The sequence below is a fragment of the Ochotona princeps genome, chromosome 14 (genome assembly GCF_030435755.1).
Source record: "Ochotona princeps isolate mOchPri1 chromosome 14, mOchPri1.hap1, whole genome shotgun sequence".
NCBI lineage: Eukaryota > Metazoa > Chordata > Mammalia > Lagomorpha > Ochotonidae > Ochotona > Ochotona princeps.
This window is the reverse complement of record NC_080845.1, coordinates 42,252,569-42,267,600: the sequence shown is the minus strand read 5'-3', so window position 1 is coordinate 42,267,600 and position 15,032 is coordinate 42,252,569. Positions and strand designations below refer to the sequence as shown.

Genomic DNA, 15,032 nt, shown 5'->3' with positions numbered 1-15,032 from the left:
CCCATGCCTGTGACAGGAACCCAAGTAGTACTGGACCTATTGGCTTCTGTCCTCATTGGGTGCACAAAGCAGAAAAACAGATCTGGGACTCCAACCAGGCGCTCAAATATGGGCTGTCAGTCTTCCAGGGAATGTCTTAATTGCTGTGTGAAAAATTACTCCTATTAAAGTGTTTTATCTACTAGGTATTCATGTTTCCAAAAAGACAGCTTTTGCTACAGTACAAATATGAAGGAAAAATTAAAAGCGTTAGTTTTGGGCTAGGCAGATAGTGTATAGGAAAGATTGAGGAGATTATATTAGTTTAGGTGGATATTGCTGTGGTTCCGGTGAGAGATGATGCTTGCTTGAAGAAAAGATCGCAGAAATAGATTTGTGAGACGCTTTGAGGTGGATGGAATATGATTCCTCCCCTATCTATGGAGAAGAACATTAGAAGACCAGATGTATGAAGACTGAATAAGTTCCATTTTGGAGATGTTATGTACAAGGCACAGTTTATATGCTGAAGTGGGAATACCTAGTAGCCAGCTAAATATGGTTATAAATTTTGGGGAGGGGTAATAATAGTTCCCTGAACATATTATACTATGAATAAGTTAGGCATAATATCTAATCAGCTCCTTTTTTGCCTGATTAAAATCTTTATTTTGATTTGTTAATTAATTTTTCTGAATACATTTGTGTATCTTACATTTACACTTATGGCTTGACTAAAGGCCAATTCCAGTTCCTGAAAATATTCCTCAGAAGTCCAATTTCTCAAATGAAACACTTATTTTTGTGCCCATGCTGGACTACGGCTGAAGTTAAGTCCTAAATAAAAGATACAAGTTATTTTATTATTTGTGAGTATTTAAGCATCAGCTCATATCATCTATCCAGAATGTCAGATTGAATCTTTTGTTTGTATTCAGAGTTCTTTTTCTCCTTGAGATTATGCATATTTCATTTTTAAAGCTAACTTAAAAAATGGTGTTCACACTCTTTAAAAGTCAAACAATAGCATTTTATGACAGTGAAAGTAGAAAGGGGATAAAAATCTTCTTTTTAAATATATGTATTTTAAAGACTTATTTATTTTTTTGGAAAGATCTACAGAGAGAAGGAGAGACAAATAGAAACATCTTTCCTCCACTGATTCTGTCTTCAAGTGGCCCCAAAGACCAGAGCTGAGCTGATCCAAAGCAAGGAACCAGGAGATTCTTCTGGGTCTCCCACATGGGTGCAGGGTCCTAAGACTTTGGGCGTAACTCTGCTGCTTTCTCAGGCTACAAAATGGGAGCTAGAAGGGGAGTGGAGCAGCCAGGATATGAACCAGTGCCCATATGGGGTCATGCCTTGCATGCAAGGCAAGGATCCTCCCCCTCTTTTTTATTATTATTATTATTACTATTTACATTAGTTAAACTGCAGAGAGAGAGAATGTTTTATCTGCTGGTTCACTCCCCAGATTGTCACAATGGCTGGGGCCGGACCACGAGCCGGGAGCTGCTTCTGGGTCTGCCATGTGGTTGCAGGGGCCCACTTAGACCATCTTTCACGCTTCCCTAGGCACGTTAGCAGGGAACTAATGTGGAGCACGTGGGACTTGAACTGTCACCTATATTGGTTGCAGGGACTGCAGGCAGTGGCTTAACCTACTCTCACAATACTGGTCTCATTTGTTTTATTGTTTTATTTTAAGAAAAATCATTTTTAAATATTTGGTCCTGATGAAGAGAGGATAAGACAGGACTGAGAAGCTTCCAGGATAAGAAATATCTCACAGATTCCATTAAATGTTACTTTGGGTTTTCTCCAAGATATAGAGGAAGGCTTGAGTAATCTGAAGTCAGATCCAGGCACATGGAATTAAGGACCAAGGAACCTGAATGAAATTGTCATTGTATTTGTGCATCTAAAAAATGTTCTTATACACACACACACACACACACTGCAAGTGTTTTCCCAAGTGATGAAATCTTTCTGCATAATTTTGTAGACTTACTCTATTTCTGCCCTCATTAACAACTACACAGTGTTCTGTAATATAGATCTGTTATATTTGAATAATTTTCTTATTGGCAGATGTGAATTTTCTTCTTTTTTTTTTTAAGATTTGTTTTATTTTTGTCACAAAGTCAGATATGCAGAGAGGAAGAGAGACAGGAAGCTCTTCCGTCCAATGATGCATTCCCCATGTGACCACAATGGCCGGTGCTGTGTCAATCCGAAGCCAGGATCCAGGAACTTCTTCCAGGTCTCCCAAGTGGGTGCAGGGTCCCAAGACATTGGACCGTCCCTGACTGCTTTCCCAGGCCACAAGCAGGGAGCTGGATGGGAAGTAGAGCTGCCGAGATTAGAACCAGCAGCCATTTTGGATCATGGTGTATTCAAGACAAGGACTTTAGCTGCTAGACCACTGTGCTGGGCCCGACTTTTCTTCCTTTTTTGAAATAGCAAAATGAAGTATAATTGTGTCTTTTCACTATATATAAGCATAATCCTATAGGTTGCATTCCCATAAAGGTAAATTTTAGGAAAAAAATCATGTTGATTAAAATTTTTATAGACACTACTTAATTGTTTTTTATAAAGGATAAACCAGTGTATTGTCAACATGGAAGTGCTTAATTTCCCCATTCTCTCATCAACTCTTGAAGTTAAGAATTTTATTGTATGATTTACATAGCAAAATTGTCTCACTTTTCTCTTCTGAATTTTGCTTTGTTATTTTTGTTGCTTCATGGCTATTATCCCTTTATTTATCATATTTGAAGAATCTTCAAAAAGTTCATGGAAATGTGTATTTTGAAAATAAAGGACGATTGGATTTCATTTTTTTTGGTACCAAAATGAGCTCATAACTGATTTATTCTTCCTTTTTTTTTTTGAAAGATTTATGTATTTTTATTTGAAAGCCAGAGTTAACAGAGAAAAAAGAAGAAACAGACAAATCTGCTTGCTCACTGACTTTAACAATGGTGGCGACTTCCAGTGCTGGATGGAAAATAGTCAGTTTCAAACAGATTGTAGGCTTTGTAATTCATTAACCCTGACACTTGTGCTCACACAGTCTTATTTTTAAAGAGGGAGAAACATTGTAGTCTTTATGGTACAATTGTAAGTATATGCATTAGATTGTCATAACTTTTTTTTTGAAGATTTATTTATTCTTATTGGAAAGTCAGATATACAGAGAGGAGGAGAGACAGAGATGGAGATCTTCCATCCGGTGATTCACTCCTCAAGAGGCACACGGCTGGAACTGAGATGATCCAAAGCCAGGAGTCAGGAGACTCTTCCAGGTCTCCCACGCGGGTACAGGGTCCCCAGGCTTTGGGTTGTCTTTGACTGCTTTCCCAGAGCACAGGCAGAGAGCTGGATTGGAGGTGCAGCATCTGGGACAGGAATCACTTCCCTTGTGGCTTACTGGCAATTGAAGTGATAGGATTAGCTTGTTGAGCCACAGCACTGGCTCCACTGACATATTCTAATTTACTCTTCAACACAAGAAATGGTCTGATTTTTGAAATTTTAGTTTTTATAGATTAGAATGTTGAGATTCTTTTTTAGGCATTAAGTGACTTGATCGAAGTTCTCTAATTGGAGTTAAATCAGGGCTTTAAGTAAAAATTAATCTGAAATCATCACTTTTAACCCACTTCACAAATTCACATAAAAATGAATGATGTCTAAAATTAGATACCTAGAATTAATTTGTCTGTCTCAGTGACTTCCTGAACACCTTGGAGTTAAATGTGAGTGCCATATATGTACTTTTTTCCAAGATTCAACTGTTTTCATAAAGATGTGGGAGATACAATTTGTTTAAAAATCAAAGATCTGTTATCTGCCCTCACTTAAATACCAGTTATATGGCAAATACACCTCAAATAAGGGAAAAAAGTAGTTTCATGTACAAGGAAGGTTTCTTTAATGAATACATATTTTTTGGAAGAAATGCAATCAGAAATTTTGCCAATCCAGATCAATTGAAATGGGAACTATTCCAAATTATCATTAGGCTCAGGAAGTGGCCTAATGAGGTTCCCAGTGAGTCCTGCACTTTTCTGTACTTGATCAAAGAAGTCATTAAGCTTCAGTCAGACTCCAGAGTTGATTTCCTGTCATATGAACATTGAAGGCTGCAGCACAGGAAGGCTTCTGAGCAGGTCATGTGTTTTTCAATAGGGCAAACTGAAGTTTTGCCCTGGTCAACCGCTCTGTGAATATTCTCCATGAGATACAGGGTCCTTCGATCTGCTCATAGACTAAGTAATGGTGAGAAGTTACCTGCTAAAAAAAGAATGATAGGCTTGCAATGTTATGATCTCATATTACATCTATTGCATAGATGTGGGTCAGAGCTGATGGGATTTGTGTCATCCCAAGAAGCTGAGTTTCACCAGGCAGGACAGTAACTCTGAGGCCCAGTGATTCAACTTTAAAGAATTTACTTACCTGAAGGAGTGCTAGTCCGCTGAGACTTTGAGAAGACTCTGTAAGCTCTGCCCTCTATAACTCAGACCATTTATGTCCGCTAGCAGCTGACAAATTGGTGTTAGGGCAGTGTGGCATCGATTTTGGAGGGCTCTCAGCTTTGGTAATGGAGCATGCTGGAAGGCCTTGTAAGGAGCTAGAGAACATACTGGACAATACCGTTTCTTAACAGTCCAGGCTTCTTAGATGCAGGAAGGTTGTAATTTTGTAAAAGTGGATAGTGTGAAAAACTGTGAAAAGTGAATTTTATTTTAAAAAGTTGAGTGTTGAGATATAATCTTCTAAGCTTTTGAGTCAGAAGAGTGTAGAAACCCAGAATGTAAGTGGTGGAAGGTTCTCAGCAGCATCTGTATAGTCCCAAAGGAGAAAAACAAGGCAACACCTCTGCACCCACGGAGGTGCCTTGCACACAGACCTTCTGAAGACAATTATAATTCATTCTATTTATCATTTTTTCCCTTTAAAATATTTCTTGAGATATATGCTGGGATTAACTGGCCATAATTTGCTCCTCAAAATAGGGTACCTGCTGCTGTGGTGGTCTAGTGGCTAAATCCTCACCTTGCAAGCGCCAGGGTTCCTTTGGGTGCTGGTTTGTGTCCTGGTTGCTCCATTTCCCAAACAGCTCCCTGCTTGTGACCTAGGAAAACAGTAGATTTTTCCATTTCCCATTCTTTCTGTAAATCTGCCTTTCTAATAAAAATAAATGTATCTAAAAAATTAGGGTGCCATGAAATTGAAATAATGCTGCTGAGGGAATATGAGTGAAGCTGAGCCTTGGCAGCCGTGAGGGAGCCTGTACAGAACAGGCTGCTGTTGAGGTTGAGAATGCTTTGTTCATCTGAGAATCCACACAGGAGAGAAAACGTACGTGTGTGACGATGTTACAAAGATTCATGCATGAGTCTATACCACATGGTTCAAGGAAAATCCACACGAAACAGAAAACAAAGACTGGGAAATGCTTCCACTGCAAGAAACACCTCCACATTTCCCAGGGAATCTGCTTAGGAAGCAAGTGATATGAATATCCACAGCAGTACAATGAAATAGAAGTACAACATGAACCCAAATGCAAGTCACAATAAGTCAATCAGAATTTTCTAGTTATCACATGCAAAGTAAAAAGAAACAGATAATTGTTTTATACAACCCAGTATATAAAAATGTTTAGTATCTAACCAATACATAAAATTATAATGTGATGTATATATTCTTTCTTATGTCCTAAGTGCTTTAAAACCAGCATGTGTTATATGTTTGTAGCATGTCTTATTTGGACTAGCTGTATTACTGATGCTCAGTAGCCTGTGTGGCTGGTGGCTACTGTGCTGATAGTGCTAACCTCCCTACTGTGTGGTTAAATTTGTTTGCCAACTGGAAAACCTGAAATGCTATTAGAAAACTTATTCAGTAACATTTCATATTAATGTTTGAAATGCTCCTAAGCACGTCTTGTTCTAATTAAAAAATAAGTAATAATTTGTGGGCCCTGTGCAGTAGCCTAGCAGCTAAAATCCTCACCTTGCACGCATTGACATCCCATATGGGCACCAGTTCTGAAACTCTCAGCCCTGCTTCCCATCCAGCTCCCTGCTTGCGGCCTGGAAAGAAGTCGGGGATGGCCCAAAGCCTTGGGACGCTGCACCTATGGGGAGACCTGGAAGAAGCTCCTGGTTCCTGGTTCCAAATCGGCTCAGCTCGAGTCTTTGTGGCCTCTTGAGGAGTGAATCTGTGGATGGTCAAATCTTTGTTTCTGTCTCTCCTCCTCTCCATATATCTGACTTTCCAATAAAAAAATAAATATTAAAATAAACAAATGAATATTTGTATCCAACAGGGTTTTGAATGGTAAATGACAGTATTGAACATTTAGCAGAGTGTTGGTTTCGCAGTACATGCTCAATGAATATTAACAACCAAGATTAAGACAATTTTTTTTTCGTTGAACAAAGTTTTCTTTCTTTTATTTTTTAAAGAAATTTCTGAGATCTTTTATATTTACTTTAACTGGTCCCTTGGCTCATTTTTTTTTTTTTTTGAGTGGTTGATCGGTTTCATATGTCTTATTGTTTTTCATGGTCTGCTAATATTTATAAATGAAAGACTTGATCATTCCAAAAGAGTAACTGATGTGGTTGCTGCTTAAAATTTTGTGGGGGTAATGTTTGTGTTTTTTTCTCTCTTCTGGGTGATTTTCCCCCAAGAGGATGTAGGGAGATGATTGATGGGTTGGGGGTTTGAGTCTTTTAACTCCATGTCTGTCCCTTTCTGTGTGTTGGTTTTTTGCAGTAGAATGAGCTGGATGCCCTGGAATGGCTACTGTTCAACGTGGGTGGCAAGGGTTTAGATACTTGAAAGTAGCAGGATTAAGCACCTGGTTAGAATTTTCACTTCACACTTGTAATATTTAACATGTTGGTCTTTTTTTTTCCAATAGGAATACCCATGGTTTGATAAAAGCTGTTATGAAATTGTTACAAATGCAAGCTGTTAAGGAAGGACAGGGTGGAGAGAAAAATATTCAGGATATCTACACTGTGAGGTAAGCCTTGTTTATGCCTTTCTAGGGAAAAAATGGTTGGGTAACTGAGTTATGAACGTGACATGATAATCCACTGAGTATTAACTATTAAATTTTGAATGATATGCACAGAGTGATTAGGAATATTTACCCTGACTGGTTTCCTGGCCCACTTTTTTGAGTAGCTGATCTGTTTAGAAAGAAATTTAATGGTTCAAAGACTCAGAGGAATAAGATGAAGTCAGTAACATGCTAAATATCATTAGTTCAGTTTCAAGATTGATTCCCTAGAATTTAAATCTGTTATCCAAAGTCTAATTCATTATTTTTTTTCTCCAGAATATGTAACTGACTTTTCAGTAAGATGTGAATTGAAGTCGATTGAGCACATGTCCTCCTGTGGAGGTTAACTTCCTCAGTATAGAAAGTAATGGGACACTGTTTGGCAAGTGTGTTACCTATAGCAACTTGTTAGGAGTGGTGATTTGCCTTTTTTATTTGTCATCTTTGGATATAATAATGTAGAATTATTCAGAAAAGAAACTAAATACAGCAGAAATAATAGTAAAACGCATTGGTGGAGTAGAAGACAAGGGAAGGATTCATAGCATCTTGTCAAAGTAACTTTACCCATTGTTTGAAGGTTCCAGAGAGTTGTTTCTAAAGAGAAGAAAGTCCTCTGTTGGTAGCGGGCCTGGAAGGTACAGGTTACCAGTTTATTTTTCCTAGGAAGTCTGTTTAGTCATGGATCTGCTGTGAACCTGCTTTGAAAGAATGAGACTATGGGATCAAAAACAAGGTGTTGTTTCATGAGGGGATGATGGCTTACATGGACTTGGTGATCCAGCAGGAAAAATCAGTCAGTTGCTTTTGGGCTGTCATAGGCTTGAACCTATGATACCTGTGGGTTTGATAATTTTACAGTATACCTGTCAGAAGCTGTGAGAATCCAAAATACATAGTTATATCTATTGTCTATAGTGCTTTCTTTTATTTTTAACTTTTAAAAATTAAAAAAAATTATTGGAAAGGCAAATCTATGGAGCATGGGAGAGACAGAGATAAATATCTTCCATCTGCTGTTTTATTCCCCATGTGACTGAAATGGCCAGAACTGAGCTGATTTCAACCCAGGAGCTTCTTACAGGTCTCCCTCGAGGGTACAGGGTTCCAAGGCTTTAAGCCATCTTCTGCTGCGTTCCCAGGCCAAACGCAAGGAGCTGGAAGGGAAAATGGAACAGCTAGGACACAAATCAGCACCCAAAGGGATCCTGGTGCTTGCAAGGTGCCAGGATTTAGCTGCTGAGCCATCGTGCTGGGTCCTAATGCTTTATTTTTATAGTAAGTTAATAGTATCTCATATATTAGCATGATCATCTTGTAATTTTTGGTGTTATGATCTCTTGTTTTCATGAGTACATTAATAATAGTTTCTTAAGCTACATTTAAAAAAATTATTTATCTGTTTGAAAGAATTAACAAAGGGGTGATGGGGAGAGAGATCTTCTATCTGCCATTCTATTCTGCAGATGGCCACAATGGCCAGGAGCCAGAAGCCTGGGTTGGTTGGGCTAGTCTTTGATGCAAACTGGTCAAATGGGTTCTGGATCTACAATAGAACAAGTCTGACCAACCTGTTAGGCCAGCATATTCTGGCTTGATTCCATAATATACAAATCTTATAAACCTTCTGTCCTGTGTGGGTGGGAAGAGAGAGTGCTCCTCTCTCTGTTGCATTTCTTATGAGCTTGGAATGGGGAGTAATAACCTAATACCAAATCAGTGTCCTAGGTGAGGGGCAGTGCACCTGAGGGAGGGGAGTCATTTGATTGGCAGGTAGGTGGATGGTATTACATAGAAGTGGGAGAGATGTGGCTTCCAGTTCTTGATTGAAAGCTAGCTACCTACCTATCCCAATTCTTTTCCTCCTCAGAGATTTCTGACCATAAATCTTAATCATTGCTGAAGGAGGCATATTCATCACATCTTGTGTAATTGCTTTCTGCTAATTAGGGAAATAGACCTTATCTGGGTTTAAAATTTTCTTCCCTGCCTCATCTAATGGATTCATCTCTTGAGGTAGGGAATTTCCTGTTATTGTCAATGACTGTGTCCTCTGCATTGTCCATACTGCTCTGAGAAGTTCGATTCTGAAACAGACAAGTTTAATCAGTCACTGTGAGTGATACAGGAAAGAAACAAATTGTAAGTGGAGAGCTTTTTTTTTTAGAAAGGTTATAATTTATTATTTCCCAAATACTGGGTGTTGATAAGTTGCCCCTATGTAAGTTGTAAAACCATCTAGCCTGCATGGGAAGATTTTTAATGCCTCTTTCCGTGAACATACTACTATTAAAGTAGAGGTGACGGATTCCATTAATCACTGCAAAGGCTCCTCCTTGTTATAAGTACTCATTCTGAGGTTGTCAGTTTTACATGGCTTCTCTAGATGGATTTTCTGCAGACTTGAGTAGTTGCTGTACTAACTGGCCTGAAGTGTAGGCCAAACTACCTAGCCAGAGTCAGGTTTTTGAATAATTAATTTTATGTGGAGCCAGCACAATGGCTTAACAGGCTAATCCTCTTCCTATGATGCTGACATCTCCTATGGAGGATGGTTTGTGTCCTGGCTCCTCCACTTCTGATCCAGCTCCCTGTTTATGACCTGGGGAAACTGAGAAAGATGGCTCAAGTTCTTGGGCTGCTGCATCCATGTCGGGTACCCAGAAGAAGCTCCAGGCTCCTGACTTTCAGTCAGCTCAGCTCTGGCCATTGCAGCTGTTTGGGTATTAACCCAGCAGATGGATGATCACTGTCTCTCTCAATCTCTGTTTCTCCTTCTTTCTGTAAATCTAACTGTCGAACAATGATTTAAAACATGAATATTTACAAAAATATAAGAATAGTTTCATGTGACATAGAAAAATCTTCTAAATACTATATTAGAAGAACTCACTGAACAGTTTTCCTGCCAGTAGCAGCTTCCAAAGAGGATCAAGAGGAGAGACCTGTGAGATATGACTGCCTTAATCTGTAGCAATATTAATATGTAGGAAGCAAAGGCTTTACTTCCCGTTTTGCCTTTTTGGAAGGTTGGGTTGAATTTGAGATCTATGACTACTTCACTGGATTAGGCAGACTTAGGTGGGAGACTGGTAGGGTCAGGCAGTTCTCTCAGTTTTTTCAATTCAGGCCCTCTCCTAACTGGGCTGACTCTCACATCTCAGGTGCCATGCCCCCTCCAGGAAACCCAACTTGGCTAGGTGACCACCCTAGCTTGCATGGCTCAGGCCCTCGATCCTCTCCCAGCCATGCCAGGCAACCACCCTGGTCCATGCCTTTTAGGCCTCAGGCCCTCTCCAGGAACCTGGGCCCCTGCTGGTCAAACCTTAGGCCCTCTTCCAGCTGGGCTGAGTGGTGATCCCTCCCCATTTGGCACACATCTTTTTCCAAAGAAAGAAAGGAAAAAAGGAAGAAACACTGAAGCTATATTTTTAAGCAAGGGCATTTAAAATGAAGTAACATTTTATATTTTATCTTAGCATGTTTTAGAAATGTCTTCAAAAACAGGAAAGTTTTTTTTTCCCCTGATTTATTTAAGTTACAGAGAGAGAGAGCTTGAGATCTTCCGTTTACTGGTTCACTCTCCCAGATGGCTTTAATGGTTAGAGCTGGGTCTGGCTGAAGTCTGGAGTCAAGAACTCCAGCTGGGTCTCCTCTATGGGGTGGCATGGGCCCAAGTACTTGAACCATCTGCTGCTGCTTTCCCTGGCACATTAGCAGGGAGCTGGATTAGAAGCTCTTGAGAAGTGGAGTCTTGAACCAGTGCTCATATAGGTTTCTGGCATGTCATGTGGTGATTTAACTTGCTGTGCCACAACAACCAGCCACAGTGTTTTTCTTGAGCCATGGTAATATATTAACATCACTGTTTTACTTTTAAATCAGGGAAACAAAAGGAGAATTATTTGTTTGAAAATATTATGTAAACTTGGGGTCTGCAAAGTAAAGTGTTACAACCTGGTAAGCATTCTTTAAACATTCTGTTGTTCTTTTGGATGCAAAGTTTTAATTTCAGGTTTCTTCTTTGCCTATTGTTTGGCCAAAATTGAACCCAGATTATAAATGATCAGGTCTTAATATTTTTGTTTCTCCACCTTTTTAAAAAAAAAAGTCCAAATTCTTGGGCTAGGTTCCAGGAAAGAATAATTCCATTTTATTGTTCAAACGGGGCTATTTTTTTATTTTTAAATAGGAAGCTATTGAAATTTTAATTTAATATTTTTGTAATAGTTTTATTGATATATAGTTCACATACTATAAGATTAATTCATGTAAAATATGCCATTTAATGGTTTGGTAGTATATTCACTGAGTTATGCAACCATCACTCTAATCAATCCTGGAACATTTTCATTATTTCTCAAAGGAATTCATCATTCATTAGTAGTCATTCCATATTTCCTCCAACCCAGTGGGATATTTTTAATCATTGGTACTCAACACTAGCTGCTTATTAGAACACCCAGTTGTGCTTAGAAACAAACAAGCATGGGAACAATTAAATATCCCAGATCAATTGAATCAAAAATCTTTACTGTGAGGTCTGGCATTTTTTTAACGGTTCCAGCTGATTCTGATTCACAGTGATTAAAGATAGAAGTCAGCTGCTGTCTGATGTGTGCAGTAACCGGTTGAACTCATCCTGCTGAAGTGCAGATTTGTTCTGGGATGCAGGGTGGGCTCAGGAGCCCTGTCCAAGAATCTGCCAGTTGACACCGGTGCTGCAGTTGCACCACCACGTTGAATAACAGAATGTTGACATTATCAGTGCCTGGGTGCTTACTAAGGATCTGGTCAGAGTGTGGGATCTTGGCTTCCATCTCCAGACTGCCTCATGCAGAGCCTGCATTTTAGAATAATTTTCGAGATAATTCACAGGCACCTTAGCTTTAAAGAAACACTGACTTCCATGAGGTTAAAGAGGAGGTTTATCTTTAATTTTCATATTCATTGCTCTCAATCATCTCTGATGTTTCACATGTTTTCCTGCAATTCATTCTTCTAACTTTAGTCTTGTTTTCAGAAGGCATTGGGTATAGGGAGTGATAGTGTGACCAGTCTGAGGAACTGAAAGAACTGGATACATAAGGCTTCTCTTGAGATAGGTAGCACATTAAGAAGTCCAGAATCAATCACCTGAATTGGCATAATCCGTTAATGTTTATGGAGAGCCCTCATGTGAATTGGCCGTTTGGCACCATAAATCAGTAGAGTGTTATCAAGTGTGTAAGAGCTCTGAGTTCCTCCAGGGGGATTGTGGATGATAGAAATGGGAGCGGTGAGCCTGAAGAGCAGATTCTGCTCCAGAGGCCAATGATTGCTTGAGTCAAGCATAAAATTGTCATACTGCTTAAGAGCTGCCTTTTCCACATGTTGGTTAGCAATATCATGTAGCTTTGGAGAGGCAACCACTGAGCTGTGTGTAAAAACATGAAGAGGATAGGAGAGACTTAGAACTCTGCTGAGAGGTGTTTGTTGGTGATCCTATAGGATTAATTTAAAAGAGAAAGTAGCATGACAAATAATTGCAAGCTTTCTGGGCTTGAAGTTAATCTTTTTTTTTTTCCATGAGATTAGTCTCTGCCAGTGTTCAGTAGGGTTTTAGTATTTTTCACATCTTTTTGTCCTTGTTGGTTAATTTGGATTACACTGAAGAAAGAATAGTTGGTTGTTTTACATGGATCTGTGTTGCTTATGTGCTTAAGTGCTACTACCATTGCGGAGACAGATGAGAGCAGCAGGAATGTTAGACATTGCTTTCTTTTAGCCCTTGCAGATTTGTTGATGGAGCTCTAGAATGGGTCTATTTTTTGTTAGACCCGAGAACTTTCAGGTTCTCCAACTGTTCCTGCATTAACAGCTACCTGGGGAGCTTGTTAAAAGTTCAGTTTTTCTAAGAGTCCTGCTTGAGAGAGACATTCATTCAGTAGGGTGTTATGTTTTGTTTTAGTGAGACTCAGGATACAGGTTTATGCAGTTGCTTGGTAATATGGATATTGGTCATTTGTGGATCACATTTGAGAAATACTACTTCAGTGCTTGAGTGCCAAGTATGGGCACCATGTATGAGTTGTAATGATTCTTCTGTGGCTGACCAAAAAAGGTATCTTCAGCGACTTAATTATGCTTCCTTTTCTTTGTTTTCCTTTTCTTTGTTCCCTATCCAGGATGCAAGAAGTGTATCTGTTCCGATGCACTAATGTACAAAGTGTATCTTACTAAGTCAACCAATGACAATAGAGAGCCCAGGAGAATGATCAGAGAACAATTCTAAGGGGAAAGCAGTTCAGGGAGAGAAAGCCAAATGTGAACAGAAGAGAGAGACTGTGAGTCTTGTCTCACCAACATGTCTAAAGAATTAATACCGTAGTCCTGACATATGTTAGTGTTTTTAATGGCCAGATTGTGGTTGCCAGAAGAGAAGAAATGAGATTCCTGACTCTACACCTTTAGAAACTGATGCTGGTTTTTTATTGTATACTGTGTATAGGAGCTCATCATTAGGGATTTTGATATGTATGACTGCAACATGATTTGCAGATCTGTATTTTAGCAAAGAATTTGTATGCAGGTCGTCTATGGATCACACTTTGTGAAAAAATGGCTTAGAGTGTTTATATAGCTAATGAAGTTCATGTTGCTTGGATGGTCCTTTTGTAGGCAGTCTTTTTAGTTCAAGGATGATATTAAATGGGACTCCAACTCCCAGAACCCTTAAGGATGGGACTTACTGAAACTAAAAAAATACAGTACATTTGGCTACTGTGATTAATTGAAGAGTATATGCCAAATGTAAAACTCTATGTCCATGAATATCAACACTGGCTCCATGTTAAGAGTGTTCATTTTTATTTTTTAAACATATTTTTATTACATTTCATTTTTTAAAAATTAATTACATTGCATTATGTGATACATTTTTTATGCACTGGGATTCCCCCCACCCCTCTTCACACCCTCCCCCCACAGCGGATTGCTCCACCTTGTTGCATTTCCATAGTTCAAATTCAGTTGACATATTAAGAGTGTTTAAAGGGGCTTTTAAATATACAAGTACTTGGTTTCTATCCAGAATGACTGGAGATTCAGCCTCAGGCACTGGTATTTTTATTTTAGTGTCTTGAAAGTTTCTTGTATGATCTTCAATGTGCAGGGTGGAGGACTGCTACCAAGTGTTGCAGTGAAGCAAGGGAACATCATTGTTACCAGATTTCAGGTCTTTCAATATAAATGATATTATTACTTCAAATTTCTACATGCTGGCAACCAGTTCAAACTTTTTCAAATACAGGGTTGGCAGGCAAAACACATCTGTTCACAGGATGAACTCCAAGGGCAACAAGTTCGTGATCTGTGTTGGCTTTAGAAGCCCTTTTCTACTTGTGAACAATTTTTGTGTTCGTGGTTTTTCTTTTTAGCACTACTGAGATATCTTTAGTTCAGACTTTGTTTTTTCATCCCCTTCTGTTGGATCTGAAATTTCTTTTGGTTAGCTTAGAATCCCTCTGTTCTATAATAGTCTTATATTTAACTAAATTGCTTAAGTGTTTTCTAATATCAATCATAAAGGAAGTGGGGCAGAGACTCAAGGTTTGAATGATATTTTGGTTGTAATGATGCATAACTATATTTTTATGAATTGCAAATTATTAGAGGTTCATTTTCTCATTTGTTTTGTAATATGCCAGCTTTCCCCCTGAAATTTTATCATGTGATTTTGCTTTTAATTCTTCCTCTGCATATTCATATTATAGCAATCTTTTAAAGATATCTCTTCCCCAGCTAAAGTGAGGAAATAGCTGTGAATTTATGAGCAGTAACTACTTGTTCCAGGATTCATGCCTCACTCTGATGTGCCAGACAGTGGCTGACATGCACAAATATCAAATGTTAAGAATCTTGTTCGTGGGAAGGTTTGGTCTGATCAACATCAAGCTGTACTTTCTGAAATAAGGGATTA

At 38.8% G+C, this 15,032-nt stretch overlaps 1 protein-coding gene across 1 annotated transcript in view; it reads left to right on the top strand.

Annotated features, from left to right (window-relative positions):
- Window positions 1-15,032, top strand: part of FOCAD (focadhesin) — a 266,859-nt gene that overhangs the window by 20,138 nt on the left and 231,689 nt on the right. The window contains exon 4 of the mRNA XM_058672241.1: window positions 6,926-7,030. Coding sequence (XP_058528224.1) covers window positions 6,926-7,030 — 105 coding nt within the window. The remainder of the gene's footprint in view (window positions 1-6,925; window positions 7,031-15,032) is intronic.